This window comes from Onthophagus taurus, chromosome 10 (assembly GCF_036711975.1).
Source record: "Onthophagus taurus isolate NC chromosome 10, IU_Otau_3.0, whole genome shotgun sequence".
Lineage (NCBI taxonomy): Eukaryota > Metazoa > Arthropoda > Insecta > Coleoptera > Scarabaeidae > Onthophagus > Onthophagus taurus.
The window spans coordinates 14,840,103-14,864,470 of NC_091975.1; the positions used below are offsets into that span (position 1 = coordinate 14,840,103).

General features: G+C 33.9%; 3 protein-coding genes and 1 long non-coding RNA gene across 4 annotated transcripts; all 4 read left to right on the forward strand.

Moving 5' to 3' along the window:
- Positions 1–367: 367 nt before the first annotated feature.
- Positions 368–747, forward strand: LOC139431546 (uncharacterized). Its single transcript, XR_011641628.1, has 3 exons — positions 368–468; positions 527–654; positions 705–747. It is a non-coding gene; the product is annotated as an uncharacterized lncRNA (long non-coding RNA).
- A 15,680-nt stretch (positions 748–16,427) lies between these two features.
- Positions 16,428–16,982, forward strand: LOC111420714 (uncharacterized). Its single transcript, XM_023053753.1, has one exon. It carries the CDS (start codon positions 16,428–16,430, stop codon positions 16,980–16,982), a length of 555 nt encoding a protein of 184 aa, XP_022909521.1.
- Positions 16,983–21,772: 4,790 nt separating this feature from the next.
- Positions 21,773–22,528, forward strand: LOC139431609 (uncharacterized). Its single transcript, XM_071199609.1, has one exon. It carries the CDS (start codon positions 21,773–21,775, stop codon positions 22,526–22,528), a length of 756 nt encoding a protein of 251 aa, XP_071055710.1.
- A 118-nt stretch (positions 22,529–22,646) lies between these two features.
- LOC139431610 (uncharacterized) lies at positions 22,647–23,819 on the forward strand. Its single transcript, XM_071199610.1, has one exon. It carries the CDS (start codon positions 22,647–22,649, stop codon positions 23,817–23,819), a length of 1,173 nt encoding a protein of 390 aa, XP_071055711.1.
- The last annotated feature ends 549 nt before the right edge of the window (positions 23,820–24,368 follow it).

The window sequence follows — 24,368 nt, forward strand, 5'->3', positions numbered from 1 at the left end:
AAATTTAATTTAAAATTAATTTCAGGAAATTGCCTTTTTTTGCTCCCGTAATTTTTTGCTGTTTCAGTCTGTAATAGCTGCCTTGAGCAGTTTTTGAGCAGCCTTGAGTATCGTTTTGTGTGTGGATTAGATTCGAGAAAATATTGGCCCACTATAAGTAATTAGCAAACCTTTGACATTTGAGTTTATATTATTTTTGCAGATTATAATTAATTTTAAAGAAAAACTGGGAGAGCTTCAAAACCTTAAAATACAAGAACTGGAAAAATTGAACAATGCAATGAAAGAATTAAATGCTGCCAAGGCAGATGTAACACTTTCTAAATATTTTGTATTTATGAAATTTATTATGTTTTTTTATAGCTTGAGGAACAATTGGAAAGTCTAAAGAAAAGTGTAGAAGAACAGATTCTAATCAATCAGGAATTGGAGCAGACAAAAAATGAAAAAACCAACAATCACTCTAAAGTAAAAAATGAACAAAAACCAGTATAATTAATACCATGTTAATTAATGTTCTTTTTAGCAAACTAAAGAAATGCAAAAACATCTTGAAGATAAACAGAAAAAAAAGGTTGATTGTCTAAGAAGGGTTGAAGATTTACAAGATAATCTTATTGCTCTTGAAGGAAATATAGAAACATTGATAAAAAAGTCAGTTTAAGCTTTTTATAAATCATCAATACCATTTTTTTTTGTTTTAGAGAAGAAAAGCTGAACAATCATCGGAATGAATGTCAGGAGCAGGGTTTTGCATTTCTTAATGATGTTTTAGAAAGATTGGCTAAGGATGCGTTGGAAGTAGTGGTAAGTTTTTTAGATTTAAAAAGTTTTTTTTAATTATTTTTAAAATGAAACTTTTTGTTTAAGAGGGCAGTTAATGATGGTCGTGGACAATTTGATGAAGTTGTAAAAAATACGTCAGTGTTTGGATGTCTGCATAAAACTTTTAGAAGAACAGGAGGATGGATGAGTAGGATACAAGTTACTAAGTACTGGGTTTATTTGTATAAAGTCTATTTTATATGCTCTATAATCTTGGAGTAAGATTCAGCAACTAATTTAAATCTCATCTTCAACTGAAGTTAGATTCCAAGCTTAAAATATGAATATAAATTTTTCTACATATTTAATATTTTCAGTCCTTTCAAACTTTATAACAAAAATCAGGTTATTAATTTTTCTCTAAAGGTGCAAAAAAAACAACTGATAACTCAAAGTTAGCGTTTATCCTTAACGGTAAAAATTGTAGCGTCTCGGCCGTAAATGACCTTGACTTCCAGGTTTTAGACCCAGCAGAGATATATCTTTAATCCCTCAATATACAATACTTACTTTTATGATATGAATTTACGAATTGAGAGAATTAATAGCTTGCGGCTGAGGTTACAAAAAGTATATTGATTTTTGAAATTACCTTTGTTTATTTACTAGCTACAAGAATAAAACGTACAGCGATTCTAAAATTGGTCATTTCGTATTTCAAAATTCTCTCATTAGTGGTTGACAACAGGTTAACAGGTTTTATTGAACATGTTTTTAACATTGATAAACGTAAGAAATTGAAAAAAAGTTAATAAATAAATCACAACTAAATCACTAAGAATTCTATAATAATCACATTTTATTATACTTTTATAAAATTTGACTAAACTATAATTAATAATGAAACAAATAACTTTTTAAATATAAGAAAATTGAAGTGTAGTTACTAATATGACTAAGAAATGAAAGATAAATGAAAATTCTAATATAAAAACTTTATAAGTAGCAATGTTACAAGGTATTAATTAACATATTATATAAAAAAGGAAACTATATTGTCAGATTTGATTAAATTATCCATCAGCAAGCTTTGTTTAAGTCAATTAAATAAAACAAAAATTTTCCTCTTTCTTGCTATTTATTTTATTATGCTTCTAAATCGATTTCGAGGAAACAATCCTCATCTTCAGTAGAATTGTCAGTTTAGTTGAAAAAATATATTAATCATCAAAATTTAACACATCCTCCAAATTTAACTTCATCTTTTTTTTTTTTTTTTATCCAAACTTGAAAATTTCTTACTTTAATAATTGAACAAATATAATAGAATATCAAATTTAAAACGAAAAGTTAAAATACACTTAAAACAAAATCTAAAATAATATAAAACAAAACACGCGTTTACACTTGCCAAAAGATACGAAAAATGAATCTTGATATCATTCATTTTTCGTATCTTGGATGTGTTAAATTTTGATGATTAATATATTTTTTCAACTAAACTGACAATTCTACTGAAGATGAGGATTGTTTCCTCGAAATCGATTTAGAAGCATAATAAAATAAATAGCAAGAAAGAGGAAAATTTTTGTTTTATTTAATTGACTTATATTGTCAGAGGTATCATTTTATTTAAATCTTTTTAATACGGAAGGTAATCAACCGATTTTATGATACGGTTTAAAAATATTTGAGATTCCATCTAATAAACACATATCTGTTGTCATGGGTCCCCAAAATACATATTAAGTGATAGAGGAACAGTATTTTTATCTCACACCGTCACGGAAATTTTAAAATTAATGGGAATAGAAGGTACTTACACAACGGCGTATAAACCATCTACAAATGGATTAACAGAAAGAGCAAATAAAACGATGGTAGATATGATTAGTTTGTATACGTCTACGTCACAAAAAGATTGGGATGTATTTCTTCCTCATTGTGTATTCGCCTATAACACTTCAAGGCAAGAATCGACTCAGTTTAGTCCTTTTCAATTGGTGTATGGTAGAGAGCCAGTACTTCCTACTGATGCTCAACTCAGAGTAGAAATGACGACAGAATTTGCTATACAAAATCAGGATGTAATCCAAAAAATTAGGGACGAGGCACGTGAGAACCTAAAGTTAAAACAAGAAAAAGACAAAGAGCGCTACGATGAACGGCATAGAGAAGTTAACTTTGACATAGGACAAAAGGTTAGACTAAGAACACCCTTGAGACAAGTAGGAAAATCCGATAAGCTTCAACCTAAATATTTCGGACCCTACACAATTGTTGAAAGACGTAATAGTTTAAACTATGTTGTAGAATCTGGTTCTGGAGCTAAACGTAAAAGAGACGTAGTTCACGTATCGCGCCTCGCTCCCTATTACGACCAATGGGAACCATAAATGAAAAGAGTTTGGATATCTCATATCTAAACTATTCTGTAGGGCTTCTCAAACATACATATATAAAACAGGGTTATTTTGTTTGTTGTTACTGTTAAGGAATTAAGTTGTTATGTTTACAGAAAACGAAAAAAAACGTCCCACAATTAATGATGTACTGGGTAATTTGGGAAATCATCCGCGTATTTATGGTGGCTACCGTTGGAAAAGCAATACAAAGAACCCCAATACAACGTAGAATCATTAAACCATATTCCAGGCCTCATGTACAAAAAATTAGGTATGATCAACGTTGTTCAGATGTATTGGAATGTAGTAACTCATATAGATTTTCAAAATTATGACCGAAATTTTGCATTAATTCAAGTTAACTTACACGCTATTATGAAGGTCTGTTCACAAAACCACTCGGAAATACAAAATGTTTGCGCCAGTCATGTTAGCGCGCTAAATCGCACGGTACACAAGATTGAATGGGAAAAATCCCTGATTCCCAATTTGGTAGGGCATGCACGTGTAAAACGTGGATATTTTGACGGTATCGGTAAGCTTTCTAAAACACTCTTTGGCACTCTTTCTACCGACGATGCTGATCATTTCGAATCTTTAATAACTCAAGTTACAAACAAACAAGTTAAAACCGAAAACTTATTAGGTGAGCAGACTTCAATAATTAAATCTACTATTCAAAATGTAAACAAAACTCTGAATCATGTTGAAGAGAATGAAAAAATAATAGAAAATAATTTAAAGAAATTGCAAATATTACATAATATCGCGTTTAAAACGGAAAACCTTCGCCGGTTAGCCTGAACTAAGTAGGGCTACCTTACGTCCATGATGACCAATGGTTTCCAAAAAGCTCACCCTCAACAACCAATTACGACCCTTAAGACGCTTGTGATATCCAAATTGACCATTTACCGACGCTTAATTGAAAAAATTAAATAAAATAAATAACCAAAAGAACGAAGTGGATAATAATAACCTCAAATTAAATTAATTGCGAGATGGAGAAGAATGTTTAGGTTAAGATAGATTAAGATAAGCACGGTGTTAAAGCTTTGGTGGCAAAGCCGGGTTTGTTTTTTGTTTTTCTTTTAGTTTTGTTACTGTAGCTTCAAATATGCTGGGGCATATTTGGCCCAGCGGGGGGTAAACCCACGAAAAGTTTTAACACCGATATAAAACAATATTTTATCGAGGATTATTGTAAGACAATCGCTGGTATGTAATTAGATAATGCTTTATCAGCGTCGCGAGGGAACGACGAACTGCCCGATGGCGGGGGCGCCTCGGAAGAATACGAGTGATTGTCCGGGAGTTGGGAGTAAGAAGCGGTTAAGTTCGGTGGTAATAAAAAGACTTAAAAGTTATCGGTGATACCGTTTTTTGATTTCCAACCCGAATATCTTCCCGACGTCCGGAATACTAAAACTCAGTACGAAACACGGTAAGTACCTTTACTATTATATTCAGATTAGAAGGGTTAGCTAGCGTTGGTACCTTCGCAATAAGAATTCAAGCGAGTAGCTAGGAGCAACTACCCCCCTGAACCAAGGGCGAAACGTGACACTATTTTAAATAACTCACTGGTCCAGTTGGGTAAATATCCCTTATCGAAGACATGCTTATGCTTGCTAATGCGAACAACATCTCCAACATTAAAGTTTCTTTTACCAGCAATTTTAATATGATTGTACACTGTATTGAGAAGTTTATTTTTTACAGATTTCGAATTTATTTGAGATGGTTTTATTTTCGTGGTTGAATGCTTTGAATTGTTATATTGAGTTGTAATAGCATCCAATAAGTGTAACCATTTATGATTTCCGTAAAGACTAAACATTTTATACAACTTTTGTTTTATGGTTCTAATTACGCGTTCAGCTATTGCAGCCTTCATTACGCTATACGTTGAATAATGATTAATTTTAAATTCCATCATCAACTTTTTGAAGTGTGTATTGTAAAATTCCTTTCCCTGATCTGTTTGTAGATTTTTAGGTACACGACCTTCACAGAGAATTGAACGTAACGCGTGTATTACATCCGTTGAAGATTTATTTTTTAACGGACGCATCCAGAGATACTTTAAAAAACAATCGATAACCACTAAGATGTATTTATGTCCAACATTGATTTTACCAAATTCAATCATTTCAATAAGATCAGCTTACCATAAATCATCGATCCCCCTCAGTATAGTTCTTCGTCTAGGAAATAAACGTCTAGCGGGACAATGAAGTTCTTCAACTATAGTTTGTTTCGCTTTCGATACCTGCATTATTGAGCTCATGGATTAGGTCTTACTTTTTTTTCTCTAATATATCTAGTCGTGAATTTATAGTGCTTTCCATATCAAGTAGACGATCTGCAACACCCTGTATCCCATTTCGAAGATTTGTTGTGAGTATATCAAATGAATTTAAATTAGTGTTGTATGATTTTGTTAGAGTTGTAATTTGCTGACCAATAATTCGATCGCTAGAGAAGAAGTGCATAGTTATCATCCCTCCACAAATTCTTTTCAAAATAACGATATATTCACCATTGAATTGAACCAAGAAGATGTTTTATTTTCGTTCTTCGAAAGTTATATACGTATTGAGGGAGGTTGCAAAGAAAAATTAAACGATCCAACTGATACTATCCAGCTAACGCACAACTTACCAACATATCTATTTGAGTATATCGCATTTGAGCATAACGGTACTGAAATCGAACGGGTACGTGAACCCGGTTTAACATCATTGATTCGAACCCTACTTCAACAAAACGAAGAGGAACGCAAATCTTTAGAAATAGCTGGTTTAAAATGGCCACCCGAAGGAAATTTGCCTACAGTTAGTGCGAACAAGGATTTCACGTTTCAAATCCCATTAAGTCATATTTTCGGATTATTTAGAGACTATAATCACGTTATGAGAGGTCGCTTCAAATTTAGATTTGTTAGAAGTCGTACTGACTCCAATTGTTATAAATCTACATCAAAAGCCGATTCTAGCACCGCAGAGTTTACTGTAAAAACGGTTACATTGTTGGCGAAACACGTGTACCCAAGCCCATCTATAAAGATGAAGCTGTTAGATGGCTTAAATAAAAACGCAAACATTCCCGTACCGTTTCGGAAGTGGTCTTTTTATGAGCTACCTTCAATGAGGAAGGGAAATAAAGAGATTTGGTCGGTCACGTCAACAACTAACAGAGGTAGACCTCAATACGTTATAGTTGCATTCCAAACCAATCGAAAGGATCAGCCGAATTCAGATTGTACACTTTTCGATCACTTGAACATTATAGATCTTAAAGTATATCTAAACTCATACTGCTATCCATTCGAGTTGATGAATTTGGAGTTTGCGAAAAAAAATTATGTTGAACTATGTGTATAAAATGTATACTGAATTTCAACCGTATATTTGGGAAACATCTCGAAAACAACCTATAATGAATTTCGCAACCTTTAAAAAGAGACCTTTATTGGTGGTGGATACCACTAAGAATAACGATGAAGAAGCCGCCCCATCCGCATCATGTGAGGTGCGTATCGAAATTCAAAGCGGTAAAGATTTTCCGCCTGATACAAAAGCATACTGTATACTACTTCAAGAATCCATGTATACGTACAAACCTTTGAGTGGGGAGGTATCTGTAATTATAAATTAAATTACAGATGAGATCATATGTTAGTTTACAATATGAAGTTCAAAATCGCGCTTGTAGACGTCCAGGGGTTTTACATCAATTCTAAATTCGAAGTTAAAGAATTTACTCTTCTGGATATCACCACCGACTACATAATATATTTACACTTAAAAGCTAGTATACCATTTCAACAATTAAACGTTCGAGATCAAAGATCAGTGAGATATTTGGAACGCAACCATCATAGGTTGCTATATAACGATGGGTGGATAAATCAATCAGAAGGTCTAAATGTAATTGATACCTTAATTTCCTCCTACGATCAAATATTTGTTAAGGGAAATCAAAAGAAGCAGTTTTTGAAAACACGTAACAGCAATTCAACACTAACGGATATTGCGTTAGAATTTGCGGAAGAGGATGAGACTAAATTAAATTCATCCACCAATCAATGTTGGTTCCACACCGGCTCTCCAGCTGTATGTTCACAAAACAATGTATTAATTTTACACAAATTTTTATATAATTACAATAATGTTACTTGTATTTAAGTTGTAAATATAATTTTTAAATAAAAAATTGATTGTAGTTTTATTATTATAATAGTTGTAAAATTTATTGGGAGAGGGTGGGGGGTGTGAGATATATCATATAATTAAAAAATAAATGTATTCAGTTTACAACTGAATTTGATGAAATATGAATGTTAACACTGGGTGTGAAATTTCTGAAAGCCCTTACTGGGTATCAATTAATAAACAATGGGAGAAGTTTCGTGATAATATAGAGAAAGAAAATAAATTTATTGGTGAAACCTTATATTCCATCGATAGATTTAACATAAAAGTTGGTATTAGTGTGGCGAGAGGTTTTATAACATGTGTGAAATTGATTTTTAAATCTTGGAATGATGTAGAATCGAAATCACATATACTCTCTTTTCTACGTGAAGATTGGGAACAATTGATTAATGCCCGCTCATATATGTAATATGAGCGGGCTTCGGTATTATTATGTAATGTTTATTATTAAATGTTTATTAATACTTTTATTGGGTTGATTGGGGGGGAAATTAAATTGTGTTATTATTATTTTCCTGCATATTCCCAAGTTCCTGCGCACGCGCATTCAGGAGTTGTGAGGCGCGCCTTTATGCGTTCAACGCGCCATCTTTCAGAAACGCCGATTCTAGACAGGAAGTTGTTGCTCCTCCGCTCCTCCGTGACGGCATCCGCCCGATGTAAAAGGATAGGGGGGAGGGGTGTCAACCAAAGGCTTGGGGGAAAAATAGGTTGATAGCTAGATCTGGTGACTTTTTAAAAAAGTAGCAGTGTACCTGGTTGGTAGTGGTTTAGTTCCACTACCAGCCACTAGGTGGCGCGTTACTTTTTTTTAAAAGTCACCAGATCTGGTTACTTTTCCAATACCAACCTATTTTTTTTTCTCCTCCGCCTTAGGTTGGTACTCTTCCCTATCCTTTTACATTGGGTTGATGACGTCACGGAGGAGCGGAAGAGCAACTTCCTATCTAGAATCGGCGTTTCTATACTACTAATAATCCCATATTACGTCCCACTTGATGTAAAACCGTGGCAAATAACATTGCTAATGTTATTTCAAGTACACACTATTAGTGTGGGGTTAAATGTTTTGTTGTCTCTATTGTTGTTATATTACTACTCGCTGGAATTAATAGTTACGCGGATTAAACACCTTAACAAAATTATTGGCGAAGCGAATTTAAGTGGGAATAAGAAAGACAACTTTAATGCTTTACGAGATATAGTGTTATATCAGCAACAAATATTAAATTAATGTAATATACACATATTCAATTGTAACGAAGTTACATTATTTTTATTTTTCAAAAAGCGAATATCCAGAAAAGTTATCGAAAATGAAATATATTCGAGTATACTTCCCACACTACATCGATACGTTACAGTTTCCACCCGATTTGTAGAAATTCCGAAAAAGATATCTTATCTCCTTATCACCGCCCGTTTATGCAACCCAATTCACATTTTATTAATTTTGATAATTTTCTTAATTAGACTTTGATTTTCTCCGTTTTCCATTTCGAACCGTTATCTTAAATTCCAACAACGTTCCCTGATCGAATCATCAATAAATGAAAGTGATTAATAAAATTGCTGAATCACGAAAATATGTGCTTTCCGAAAAATTATTATCAAATAATTAAATAATGCCGAAATTAACAAATTTCCAAACAAGATACGACAAGCCACATGTTTCTATCAGTCTAGCCGACCGTCCCGAGGAAGTTTCAGCAGCCAGCGAGCTACCGTCGAGCTACCGTATAGCGACTACTTTTTATGATGCGGAATTAGAAATCGTAGACCGATCAAACCGATTTCAAACATTTACAAATATCATGAAATAACCGTTGAACGATTCTAAAGATCCGCTTATTATTAATACAATAATTCACCGAAAATCATCCCGCATCGTAATTAATTAAATTACTCCATTCCTGATGGTCATCCGTTGAAAATATTGCCCATGTAGGATTGCCCCGAACATCACCCAACTGCTGGAATTGTTTTGTGTTAAGGTGCGCGTAAATTAATATCGATTAATTGGTGTTGACGTGAAACACGTGGTCGGGAAAACGTCTGTGAATATAAGTGCCGTAAACAGTGGCCGATTTTGTTAAAAATATTTTTGTGATTTTCTGTATAAGTAAGGGTATCTTTTGATTTGTATTATAAATTTTTCCGTTAATTATTGTTGATTAATTGTTAATTACTCCGCCGTTCTTTAACCGATTTTACCCGTTCAAAAACTGTAATTATGTAATTTTATGTCCTGCATCCGATAGCACCGTCAGAATTTTGCTATTTTTGTTAATTAGCGCCGCGCATTTTAAATTAGTCGTTGATAACTTGTACTGATACGATCCCCCACGCGGAAAAATCCAGTTTTCGCCCCAAAATGGTATAAATAGCCGGTCAAAATTCTGATTTTTAACAGTTCTTCATCAGTTCTACGCCAGCTTCAACAGTCCTTCAACAGTTCTTAAACAGTTCTTCATCAGTTCCATCTACGACAGCTTCAACAGTTCCGAAGACACCCGCTAAATTTTTCTTAGAAATATCCGTATTTCAATTTTACCGTAAGTCCGATTTATTTTGAAAGACTTTGATTTTATTTTTGTTAACATTCATTAATTGTTGTACATTTTGTCCCAACCTTAATACTCTTGGAAGGTTCTTCGAGTATTCCGTTCCTTTGCACCTTAGGAAGGTTTCCAGGTGTATCCCATACCTCCGCCTCATTTTTTTTATTTGTTTAATTTAAACTCATTTATTATAAAGTCAAAGTCTTGTCAATTTATTCCCACCGTCCCCATTCTCCGACCGTGGTCACAAAGCAATAAACTGCCCTCCTATTTGTTTACTTTATTATTAATAAAGTTGATGGTTATTTGTTTTCCGAATTTTTCTTGTTTTCTTCTTTCCCATACCGAATCCCTGGATCTCCGACTGTAACCCCCAAAAGTTACCTAGAGGCGAAAGAGTTCCTTAACTCTCTAAACATAAGGTGGCGCCCGAGACCGTTAACATCCCGAACACATAACAGGGCACCAAGACACCTTTTCCTAGGACCGAACCAGGATAGGTCGTCGCACAATATAATGATCTAATAAGCATTTATTTTAGGATGTTCCAACTCGCTTACAATTTGTTTACAAGCTTGTTTGTACCATCAAAAATTTTGCTTGGAGCTTGTTTATCGATATCCTGCACTGATTTCTTCTTGGTTTGTGTTATTAAATATTACATACATCATTTAATTAGCGCTAAATTTCAGAAGAAGAATGCAACAAGTTTTCTCATGATTATATTTAGCTTCTCATCCATCTAATGTGCTAATTTATACATTAGGACAAAGACTCACCACAGCGGTTTGTATAATTAATTCTTACTCTTTTGGTCTTTATCTATATGAAAGTTTTTACCTTGTTTTATGATAGAGTAATAAAATTGAAGAGGCCATTTATAATTTAAACTGGTATGAAGCCGACCTTTCAACGCGAAAGTACATTTGGTTTTTTGCTCTTTATCAGCCAACAAGAACTCAAAATTGAGTTGCCGTTGTTTGGGGCATTATCGAATAGGGCTGCAGCAAATGTAAGTAAAACGACTTAATAAATAGAAATATATTGAATGATAGTTTTAAAGGAGTACAAGAAGGTTTATGTATTCATTAATTGGATGTTGAAAATTATGACAAAGAACAACTTTAAACTTTAAGAAATCATATTGACTTTATTTATAGGAATTAAGAAACAATTGTTATCTTTAATTAAATACTTACTATGTATAATAAGTAATACGTTTAATGATAAATTTTGTTTTTAAAATCGAAAAATGTCAATGATTACTTATGGGAAGATTATTGAACGTAACTGTTTGTTAAACTTTAAAAAATCAAAACGCATTTGTTTGTAGGAATTAAGAAACGACTTTTATCTTAAATTAAAAGTTACATTTTAATCTTTATATTTATGTAGAATAAGTAATACGTTTGATAACAAAGTTTCTAATAAATTTATTGTACTCATAACTTTTACTATGATTTTTTTGTAACAGTACATGTGTTACGCGCCGAAAACCTTCGGTGTGACAAAAGCTAAGGCTCGATAGCTCAGTCTTATAGATTGGGTCGTGGGGGAACAAAAAGAGCGCCACCAATCTCTACCTTTTTCACTTCTAAAATAGTAAATCTAATACGTTGAACTTGGAAACGTACAAAATATTTAAACAGGTAATATGAGCAACGAATAATTGAAATGGAGAGAACTATGTGGAAAACTACTGCAATAATACAAAAAAAAAATAGGGTGATAATTCAATATAAGAGAAAAAAAAATTAAATCGAACGTTGATTAAAACTTAATTTCAAGTAACCTGAAGGCTATGAACATGGTTAAAGAGTGTCTTCTATTCTCGCAAAAAAAAATAAGGATAATGATATTAATAAAATTTCAATCTTTGACTTCAATCAGGCCTTAATCGGCCTTAATATATCCGTAAATAAACGAACCACGAGCTGAAGGTATACAAAATTTTCACTCAACTCACAATGTGGCCAAACTAAGGTGTCAACAGGGTTAGATCAAACACGTCTACGCATCAACACGTACAACGACAGAAGAGAGCGGAAATTGAAATTACCCCTAAAATAAATGCATCGGTGCACGCGTACGAACCGAACCATTAGTGGTGGTAAAGATAGGGTAGAGATCTTTGTCAAAAAGAATACTCAACAACGAACAACAGATGACGTGACGAATTCTAGCAAAAATTAAAAGAAAACCAAAAACTATAACTCTATACTAAATTACAAGTTAAACCCGTAACAAGTTATTTGCTTTGTTTAGGTATAACAACTTGAATCAATCTTGATTATTTTTAATAAGATAAAGATTATTCATTATAACCCGGCTCTGACCAAAAAGTGTTAATTTTAAAATTTATTCTACAACGAAACTTAATCCAATTAAAACTTGCTATCGCGTCATTCCAACCAAAAAAATCGTAAACCCATAAAACGCAATTTATGATTGCGCATTTCGCATCCGTTGGTTTCATTGAAATAGTCGTAGATTTATGGTTCGTCATTGTTGTAACATCTCGTAAACGAAACATTTCAGTATTATTTGTTCGACGGTGAATGTAACAGTAATTTTTCTCGAGGATCCTCTCGTCATCCACGATTCATTAGAATCAACTTAGATACTAAAAACCATTAGAATCAACTTACATATTAAAAATCATTAGAATCAACTTACATATTAAAAATCATTAGAATCAACTTAGATACTAAAAATCATTAGAATCAACTTACATACTAAAAATCATTGGAATCAACTCAGATATTAAAAATCATTAGAAATAACTTAGATATTAAAAATCATTAGCATCAACCTAGATATTAAAAGTCATTAGAATCAATTTACATATTAAAAATCATTAGAATCAACTTAGATATTAAAAATCATTAGAATCAACTTAGATATTAAAAATCATTAGAATCAACTTAGATATTAAAAATCATTAGAATCAACCTAGATATTAAAAATCATTAGAATCAACTTCAATATTAAAAATCATTACAATCAACTTAGATATTAAAAATCATTAGAATCAACTTCGATATTAAAAATCATTAGAATCAACTTACTTATTAACAATCATTAGAATCAACCTAGATATTAAAAATCATTAGAATCAACTTAGATATTAAAAATCATTAGAATCAACTTCGATATTAAAAATCATTAGAATCAACTTCAATATTAAAAATGATTAGAATCAACTTACATATTAAAAATCATTACAATCAACTTAGATATTAAAAATCATTAGAATCAACTTCGATATTAAAAATCATTAGAATCAACTTAGATATTAAAAATCATTAGAATCAACCTAGATATTAAAAATCATTAGAATCAACTTAGATATTAAAAATCATTAGAATCAGCTTAGATATTAAAAATCATTAGAATGAACTTAGATATTAAAAATCATTAGAATCAACCTAGATATTAAAAATCATTGGAATCAACTTAGATATTAAAAGTCATTAGAATCAGCTTAGATATTAAAAATCATTAGAATCAACTTAGATATTAAAAATCATTAGAATCAAATTATATATTAAAAATCATGATGTTAATAATTTCTAATGACTGTTAATAAGTAAGTTGATTCTAATGATTTTTAATATCGAAGTTGATTGTAATGATTTTTAATATCTAAGTTGATTCTAATGATTTTTAATATCTAAGCTGATTCTAATGATGTTTAATATCTAAGTTGATTCTAATGATTTTTAATATCGAAGTTGATTGTAATGATTTTTAATATCTAAGTTGATTCAAATGATTTTTAATATCTGAGTTGATTCGAATGATTTTTAATATGCATGTATGTTGATTTTATTGATTTTTGATATGTATGTATGTTGATTCTAATGATTTTTAATATCTAAGTTGATTCAAATGATTTTTAATATCTAAGTTGATTCTAATGATTTTTAATATCTGAGTTGATTGTAATGATTGTTAATATAGAAGTTGATTCTAATGATTTTTAATATCGAAGTTGATTCTAATGATTGGTAATAAGTAAGCTGATTCTAATGATTTTTAATATGTAAGTTGATTCTAATGATTTTTAATATCTATAATGTTTCTAATGATTTTTATTACCTAAGTTGATTCTAATGATTTTTAATATCTAAGTTGATTCTAATGATTTCTAATATCTAAGTTGATTCTAATGATTTTTAATATCTAAGTTGATTCTAATGATTCTTAAATCATTAGAATCAACTAATGATCAACTTCATAAATTTGATTTGATGTATGCTAAACATGCTTTCGGTCATTGGTTGGTGAAGGTATGGAAGAAGGAGAGGTTTTTCGAAGCTCATGAAGATTTGGCTGCTCTCGAAAAGGATTATGAAGAGGTTGGAGCGGATTCTGGAGAAGGAGAAGTATATTAAGTGAAAGTAATTGTTTTTCATTATTATGTATTGTTATCAATTGTGATGCTGTTAATTTCTGATGAATTAATCAATTTCATCCATTTCGTAACTTTATCTTTTCCTTCAGAAAACGTACGCTTATTATTGTTTCAAAACAATTTATCTAAAACTTACCAAGAAAAAAATTATCTCTTTCAGATGTAGTATCACCATCATCATTATCTGCACAATCAATAACTGAATTCGTATCGTCACTATCGATACTTTCATGATCCGAGTCACCAATTCTTTCATCATTTTCGCTGTCAAAAAAATCGTAAAATTGTTCATCTTGCACTATACGTTCGTCGGTTAGCGGCCTTCTCATATGCGACATGTTGACCAATCAAAAAATTAAAGTATACTAACTCATCCACCATCCACTCGAAACGACAAAAATACCATAAAAATAATTAGGTACTTCTTCGGGACTACCCATGAAAATAAAATAAACTAATTGCTCGCGTGGCGCCTATGAGACACCACGCACGGTTACGCTTTGTTTAGGACTTTATTGAGAAAGAACTAATTGATGTAACTAATGTTACTCTAGCTGATTATATTGACAAATATATGCATGAGGAATACATGAAATCACAAATATATAACTACATTAGTAAAAAAGATATTTGAGTTGAAAATGCGTGTTTCGTTATGAAATGATGAAAATAAACTGAAGTTTTATTCTAAATGTAAACAATAATACATTTTCATGACAACGCCATAATAAAATGATTTAACAAATATTTGAATTTAAAATCAGGTGCGCAAAATATTCAACCGATGGAAAGGAATAAATAAAAATACTACATGGAATTAATCAAGTATTATTCTACAAAGCAAAGTTATAATGATTTCTTTGATGCAGAATGTTTCGATAAATTATATTAATGCAGTTATTTAAAATGAACGCTGGCTTTAAACGATTAATGTTAACAATGTATTCTTGTTTTAGATGATTGTTTCTAAAAATAACAAAATTTTTTGAAAATTTTTTGACAACTTTAAAAGGTCATTCATATCTTGCTGATAATGAAGGTTTTATGCCCTCAAGTCGAAGGAAAGCAAAGTCTGAATCACGCAGCTGTTTTGTACAAAAGGTTGTTCAGTGGAATGTAAAGAGGTTGACGTTGGCTTCAAATTGGAAAATGTTTATTGTAGGCTGATCAAGGATTAACATCTGTTGAGTTGTGAGAATTTACGAAAAATTCACCTGGTAAACGTAACGGTTGATGGTCAATGACTGTAAGAACAAAAGAATAACCAAGCGAAGGCATTGACCTTGTAGGGGGCCTACAAGGTCAATGTGGATATGTTCAAAACGTCCAGAAGGAATATCAAATTTATTGAGTGGAGATTTTGTATGTTTATGAATTTTTGATTGTTCAATTGACGGCTGGTGAACAGCGTAACATCGCTAAAAGTCCAGAGACGCGAAACGGCTGGCGAAGGTGCTCATATCCGGGTTGTGGCGGGCGGATCCATTTTTCACAATCTCCTCGCCGAGTATAACCCGAAACACGGAGTAGAATACCATATCCACACGACCCCAGGACAACCCGTCGCGAGCTGATTTCGACGCCTAAACCCCCAAAGGTACGAGGCTGCCAAAAGGGAGTTCGTCACCAGCGAATTCAACCGGGCAGCGTTCAATTCCCTACATCAACTATCACACCCCGGAATTAACGCCACGGTTAAGCTCGTAACTCAACGTTACGTGCGGCCGTTGATTAAGGCGGATTGTAGGAGGTGGGCCCGGCACTGTTTTGATTGTCAGCGAGCCGAAATACGTCAGCCCCCACCGCAAACTTTACATTACCCAGTGACAGGTTCAAGCACATCCACATTGACCTGGTGGGTCCACTACCTTTGTCAAGAGGATACAGGTACGCTTTAACGTGTGTGGACCGTTTCTCGCGCTAGCCCGAAGTGATCCCCGTCGAGAATATAGAGGCATCCGCCATAGCAAAAATTTTCGTGACCGGATGGGTATCCCGATTCGGAACGCCGTTGCGAATAACAACGGATTAAGGCAGGCAATTCCAATCATAGCTTTTCATGGAGCTTGACGCCACGCTAGGAACCAAGCATTTTCGGACGACCGCTTACCACCACGCTGCCAACGGTCTCGTGGAAAGATTCCACTGTCAACTAAAAGGCGCTATCCGATGCCAAGCCACTGAAAAATGGGTCGATATCTTACCCGCGGTCCTGCTGGGCAACAGGTCAGCCTGGCGAGACGATTTCTCGGCAACGACAGCGGAACTAGTGTACAACGAACCTCTCAGACTCCAGGGCGAATTCTTGGCACCTAGAGAATCGAGCGGGAACAAGGAAGGTGCGACGAACTTCAGCCAAGAATTGAAAAAGCACTTTCAACAGCTTCAACCGATCCACGGAACCAGACACGGAAGTAAAAAGAACTTCGTTTTCAGAGACCTAGCCAACTATACACATGTTTGGATTCGCTTGGGTGGAGAACACCACCCGTCAACGCGAGAAGAAAGGGAAACAAATTACCGTTTCAATCGTCCGCTTGAAACCGGTGTACATCCTGTCCGTAGAGGAACAACGCCAGGAGGATCCACAACGCCCAGAGGCTACTCGGAATGATCCAGGACCCCAGCAGACAGAACCTACTCCGCCAACAACGCGATATGGGAGTCGCGTAGGATTCCCTGACCATTTCCAGGCAGGGCTCTACTATCGTGTTTTTCAACCCACGGTCAAACACTGGCAGGGGGTCTCTGTGGCAAACATCTGGACGCCAGAGAACTTTCCAAACCTTTACTAAATCACTTAAAAATAAACTTAAAACAACTTACGCTAAAATTTTCATTCTTCTCTCTTGCGGTTGTTGCTTCGTTTCATTTTCTTTTCGGTATTGGCTCTGGTACAAGTTGATACTTTCTCCGGGATGTTGTGTACTTCTTTGGGTACATTTCAGGATGTACGGGTACAAGCAGAACGGCTTCTCCCTTGTGGCTGAGTCGTGCCAATTTAAGGTCTAGAGCCTTGGGTTAGCTTGCCTTGCAGATCACTTTCACTTGTGTAGGTTCGCGTCACCAAGAATTAGAATTCACCAGTCCCAATTTTCTTCGATTAGTTTCGAGCACTGTTGAGACGAAATAATACTACTGACTGCGCCAGTTAAGGTTCTTTCAATAAAACCAAAGGTTTTAAAAAGAAACTTTAAACTAATTTATTAATTTTTTATTCAAACGACAGTGACAATGTGACGAATAAAAAGTAACTTAACTTCAAACGGCGTCGAGGTGTTTTTATAATAAATGCTTATCGCTAACCCCTTCTCTAATGAGATGTTTGGTGGTGCGACATACTTCCTTTATTTCCAGGAATTTAGCATAAATGATGCTCCATAACTCGCGTTTTACGTAGCCGTCGTCGTTTTTAAGTTTTTAATGATTTATTGAAATCCCGTTTTATTGCGATTTTTTGAAAAATATTTTTCAATTATGTTGTTTTTATTTAATCCACTTCCGACTTCTTCTTCCATTTAAAAACATCGTTGATTGCAATTCTCATAATTCAATTTTTAATAGTCAACCAACGATTCCGTTCAATACTTTGCGTCCTGTTTGATTTGATTACTTCAGTAGTTGTGGTTAAAATGTCGAAAACGCTCGGTTTTTACATTGTAAAAACGTATTCCCGAAAATATCAGTTTTGGCCCTCCGCGCAAGGACTTCGCGGTCTTGCACCAACAATTTTGATTGTTATAAACGTATTGGGTAATTTACCCGTTTATAATAGAAATTGCAAGTGAGTGTTGCATAAAATTACTCGAGATATTTCTTATAATTGTTCTCTTTATGATTTTAGATTATAAGACGAATTTTGAAAAACTGTTATTTCACGTGGAGTTAACTTCGATGGTAATACTATTCCTATATCTCAATATTCAATTATTGTGGAGTCGACGTCATTTAATCCAAACTTGATGAATGAAACTTGATTTATTGAGCGATTTCAGCCAATTTGGTGTTCCGCAAATTAATAATGTTATTTCAAATGTATACAATCAGTACTATTATTCATGTTATCCTCGGCATACGAATATTGTGTACTTATTCAGTGGAATTATTGGTTGCACGTTTACAACATCTTATCGAAATAATTGATGGTATAAAATTAACGAGAAATAAGAAAAGAAATTTAAGAAAATTAAAACTTGTTGTTATGTATCACCAGGAAATAGTTAGGTATTCTAATCTTAAAATTTATTTTAATGTATCGACGAAGAGATGTTAATGATTTCAGAATGTACCAATTCGCAAATACTCTTTGCACCCCTTTTCTAATTATTCTTTTCTATATAATTTTATAAAAAGATTTTCTTGTTTTGAATAGGCTGGTAGTGTGGCGGAGACTGTGTATAATTTAAATTGGTACGAAGCGGATATATCAACACGAAAAGATGTTTTAATTTTACTATGTATGTCTCAGAAGGAGTTTAAAGTGGAGTTTCCTGTGGTTCGCGAATTCTCGCACGCAGCGGCTGCAAATGTAAACATTTTTGTTTTGATATATGTATTTGGTGATAATAAATATTTACTTAATTGGATAAAAATGAAAGATATCTAATTTTAATCAAACTCAAAAAAATGAAATACTTATCGCTGGACCTACATTTGATGAAGCTTATTCCTATCTTAGAAAGCTTGAAACCTATGTATTATCAAGAAAGAATGTTCCAAATAATATTCATAATTCTTTATATTTAATAGAAGATTTTTTCGACAAAGAGCGGTTGTCCACTTTAATCCAAAAGAAAATGACGGATTACTTTATAAAACTTGATTAATTTTCTACTTCCAATACTATTAAGGTTTCTGTTTTAAATATACGTATTAGAAAAGTACATTTCTAATGTTTTTCTTTAGAGCTATAATTCTACTAATTTTTCTCTAACTCGAATTCTCCATAACTCAAAGTTTTCTTCCGCTCCCTTAGTGATTCGAGTTAGGGGTTCACTGTATGTAAATATGTAAGTATGTAAATATGTTTTTAGAAAAATTTAAATTTCAAATCAAATTACACTAGGCTTTAAATCGTAAACATCGCGTGGTACCTAATTAAGATAATATAAAACTTGTTAAGAAGATTAAATTACGTACGTAAAAACTATCTATATAATAACTACATACTGCTGACCTTAACATTCATAAAAAATGGATCTTGAATATCTAATCTATTCTGTAAATTCGTGAACACACGGAAAATATTGTATTTACCTAAAAACAATGCTTTTTTTGCAAGACCATGTGTCTGTGTCTAACGGTGTTCCGGCATGGCTAGACATGGCTGACGCTCAATGGCTCCACACTGACTCTGACTGAGCCAGACGTGATCGGTTAATTGCGTATCTTAGCACTTGCAATTAAACTTGAACTAACAACTTTTAAGAAAAATTAAGTTTTACATTTATTTTAAATTATTTATAATTTTTAACTATCTACTGAATAAATTATTACGTTTTAATTTTGTCACTTTTTAACACTACATCTATACGCCAAATACCTAATAGTTAGTTAGTTACCTATTAGTTTCACTTTTAACTACTGAAATGGTTTAAAAGACAACTAAAATTAAATATTTCCGCCTTGATTTAGGCTACCCCACATTACATCCTTTGTTTCCAAATTTTAACATTAGGTGACCAAAGGCTCAATGTGCTGCCTTAATATATTGAGGTATTTACCTGAGTTTAAGTTTTTATGGTATATACTATATGCCAAATATCTATTATCTAAAACCGCACACCATACATTGAACCCCAATCTTCTTAGAACACTCAGAGACTTCATCGGTCCAGATGACATTTTGAACAAACAGCAGATTATTTCATTTTTCTAAATATCATCTACAAAATTGTAATCTTAGATTGACATCTCTGACACGTAAATAATGAGTTAGCCCCGCTTTGTATGGTTTATACTTATTTTTCTTTCATATTCGGGAGCGCGGCTGTTGGGTCAGACGTCTTGTTCAACTTCACTGCAAGATGTTAAAGGATTTATCGCAAGTGAAGCCAACACATTGACTTCATCCTCTTCCAGGTCATTTTGGTATGTTTTGCACGTGGTTTGGGGAAGGACCAAAAATCTATTAAATTTTCTGCTAATCGGCTGAAGGTTCTTACGTGCGGTTGTCTTCTTTCCGGATACCTTGTGAAATATAATTCCGCGGCTAACGAGGCATTCTTATTTGATAACATATAGCATTCCATCATGTTACATTTTTCATAATTTTCGAAATTAATTGTAAAGTTTTATTCAGTTTTGTTATACTTTGACACTTAACATGCTGGTGCTTCGTACCAGCACATAATGCCAGAGTTGTTATCGAATATTTAAATACAAACTTTGGCAATTATTTGATACATTATGTTCCATCGTAGTATGTATGGTTATCACCATAGCAACATTAACTTTTAAATACATACATTAGTTTTAGATAGAACAAAATGAATTTTTGTTAATTATTCAACAACTATAAGAAATATACCCCACAAACTATATATATTTGTTATCAGAAGAAAATAACAAATTATTTTAGGTCATAGCCAACTATGGTTTCCATTTAAAAAAATAAAGTTACGTCTAAAATCTCGAAAATAAAAGATGGGAAAAAAATTCTACCTACGCCACTGAATTTTTCGTAAAAAGTTGCCCATATAATATTTTATTTATAATACTCCATCTTTGATAATAAGTGAGATATTCGCGATTGTCGTTTTCGCAAAATTTGCAGTTTTTGCCGATAGAGCGAAAACAAAAGACGATAGCTATTCGGAGTATTCGGCATTAGCATTTTCTCGAAAAACGAGATCATGACATGTAAGCTACTTTTTTTCTATCTCTTTTAGTTTCGGAGTTAGCCTATGCGGACATCGAAATTGGGACATCCTGTACAACATATGTGGGACTGATCCAGAGAATAATATGGCTATAACATCTGGAAAGGATGCATGGAGACAGAGGATAATTGTAGAATGAACACTAAACAACAATGTGTTCGCGAACGACAATAGGTGGCGTGTAGAGACGAGATGTACGAACTAAAACAAGTCGGTGTGCATCATCGGAAGAAGAAGGAAGTGTCGTGTGGACCAAATAATGTATAGCGTTTAGTTTAATCAGTTACATACTCTTTTTTTGTGTTCTAAGTAAAGTTAATATATTTGTTACAAGAGAGCTGACTAATTTAACGAATAACAATTGCAGCGGTGAGATAAATATCTGAAATCAGTGTAAAACCTGTGGTAAAACGGTGAAGGGCGTACGTGCCGAGCGACGACGTGGCGAGACAACACATGTGTCGGGTTCGATTTTTATAAGAACAAAAGACGTTTATCAGGTGAACTTTATTTTTATTTTACGATGGAAAGTTTGTCAAATAATCCTACAATTAATGCTAATATTAAATCGGCACCAGCGCATGCAATAAAAGCCATACATAGATTGATTTTTGAATACGATGGCGACCGAAGAAATCGACAAAGATTAAGAGAGTTTCAAGGGTTCTCATTTGACGAAGACTCCGATGATTTTAACAATAAATTAAAATACATCAAAGAGAACCTAACGCTGAAAGATCTGGTTGCATGTTGTGTGTTACATGTCGACTTTGATAGTGTTACTGTCGACGATATACCGAAGAAGGTTTGCATGACCTTGAGCGATTTGAATAAATTAGCGTTGAGTATGAAAGCTACCGAAGAACACGAAAAAAGCAACAGCGGAGGTAAGAGTAATGAAGAGATGCAAGAAAACGATGATACTGATGACAACAATGGAGACGACGATGAGGGCACCGATGATGATGAAAATGTAGACGAAAGACGAAGTTGTGGTTCTAGGACTACACCAAAGACGACGAATAAGAAGAAAACTAAAACGTACGAAGATGATTTATGCATGACGACGAAGTTTATGATGACATTCAGGGATGTCGAAGACACGATTCGACCCTTTGATGGCAAAGGTGATTGTGCGATAGACACCTGGATGGAAGAATTCGAAGAAAACGCTGTTTTATTGGAATGGACAGACGTGCAAAAATTTATTTATTGCAAGAAATTGCCAAGAGGAGTAGCAAAGCTATTTATCCAGAGTGAAAGAGGAATCACGACATGAAAAAAGCTGAAAATAAAATTAGAAGATGAGTTTGGCAAAAAACAGTGCTGACTTGCACAAAATGCTGTCACAGAGACGAATGAAGAGTGATGCAACAGTGGGAGAGTACTTTTTGAAAATGCGAGAATTAGGAAGTCGAGGAAACGTAGAGAAAGATGCATTGTATCAATACATAATAGATGGGATAGAAGACGAATCAACAAACAAAACTGTTTTGTACGGAGCGAAAAACAATAGTGAATTTAAAGAAAAACTGGAGATTTACGACAAGATAAGGAAGCAGAAGCAAACAAGAACAAGCAGGCCGAGACAACATGAACAAAAAGATGACGAGACCAGGCCAAGAGAGAAACCAAAATGTTGTTATAACTGTGTTGAAAAAGGTCATTTTGCAGCTGAATGTAAATTCAAGGAGAAGGGCCTCAAATGCTTCAACTGCAAACAATTTGGACATAAAGCAAACGACTGTTCAAAGAAATCATCTACACTCACAAATGTGAAACAACCATCAGTAAAGAAAGTTGCAACGATGGAAGAGAAAAGTGAATATTACAAAGACGTGAACATCGATGGAAGTGACGTTGTCACGATGAGAGAAGAGACAGCCATTGAGATGAACATACAGTATGTGCCACACCAGATTAAACTGAGAGGTTTCGGACAAGGAATGTGCGAATCTGTAGGAAAGAGAACATTGCTGTTAGAGATAGATGGAGTCAAAATCGAAGCGGTTGTTCTGATTGTACCAAATGAAGCGCAACAGGAATCGATGATAGTGGGACAGAGTGCATTGGATCAGCCAGGGATAAGAGTAACCAAAGAAAATAAGATGCTTACCATCGAAAATATTTCCAGAATAGAAAAAACAAGATGTCAGAACGAATATGTGAACATAAATTCGGGCATAGGTTGTGACGAGATTCAAAGTGTTCGAGACTTGGTAAGTCATTTTGATTCAGTTTTCTCTACGAACTCCTGTGACATTGGCACCACTGACCTGGTAACTATGAACATTGATCTTACAAGTCAGGATGTAGTGCGGTGCAGACCATATAGACTACCATACGCGGAACGGGAGAGTGTGAAATCTATGATAGACGATCTTTTGAAAGCCGGCATCATTCGCGAATCAACATCGGAATATTCAAGCCCAGTGATTTTAGTTCCTAAAAAAGACGGTTCGCAAAGACTGTGCGTAGACTATAGACGCTTAAATGCCATAACGCGAAAATCACATGTGACGATGCCCTCGATTGACGAACAGTTAGACATGTTGGCGGGTAACAAATAATTCACTACATTAGACTTTATGAGTGGGTATTATCAGATTCCGATAAATGAACAATCTAAACATTTAACCGCGTTTGTGACGACCGAGGGACAATTCGAATTTAATAAAATGCCGTTTGGTTTGGTAAACGCACCAAATGTATTTAATACTCTTATGCAGCGTGTCGTGCAACGCATTGGACCGAACATTGCTTTAACATATATGGACGATATGCTAATACCGAGGGATACAGTAGCGGAGGGTATCGCGAAACTACGAAAAGTGTTGGGAGTATTGCGAGAGCTAGGCTTAACATTAAAACTCAGTAAATGATAGATTACCTGGGGTTTGAAATTGATAGTGAGGGTATACGGCCGGGTGAGCAAAAAACCCAAGCTGTAATGAATTTTGAGACACCGACGAATGTTCACGAAGTTAGACAATTCTTGGGATTATGCGGATTCTTTCGAAAGTTTGTACAAGGGTTCTCATTGATAGCCAGACCATTAACAGAATTGACCAAGACAGATCGGGCTTTTGAGTGGAATGAGTTGCAGGAGAAAGCATTCC

Coding starts and splice junctions, on each gene's coding strand:
- LOC139431609 (XM_071199609.1), top strand. CDS start 21,773: ATGGAAAGTTTGTCAAATAATCCTACAATTAATGCTAATATTAAATCG.
- LOC139431610 (XM_071199610.1), top strand. CDS start 22,647: ATGCGAGAATTAGGAAGTCGAGGAAACGTAGAGAAAGATGCATTGTAT.
- LOC111420714 (XM_023053753.1), top strand. CDS start 16,428: ATGGAGCTTGACGCCACGCTAGGAACCAAGCATTTTCGGACGACCGCT.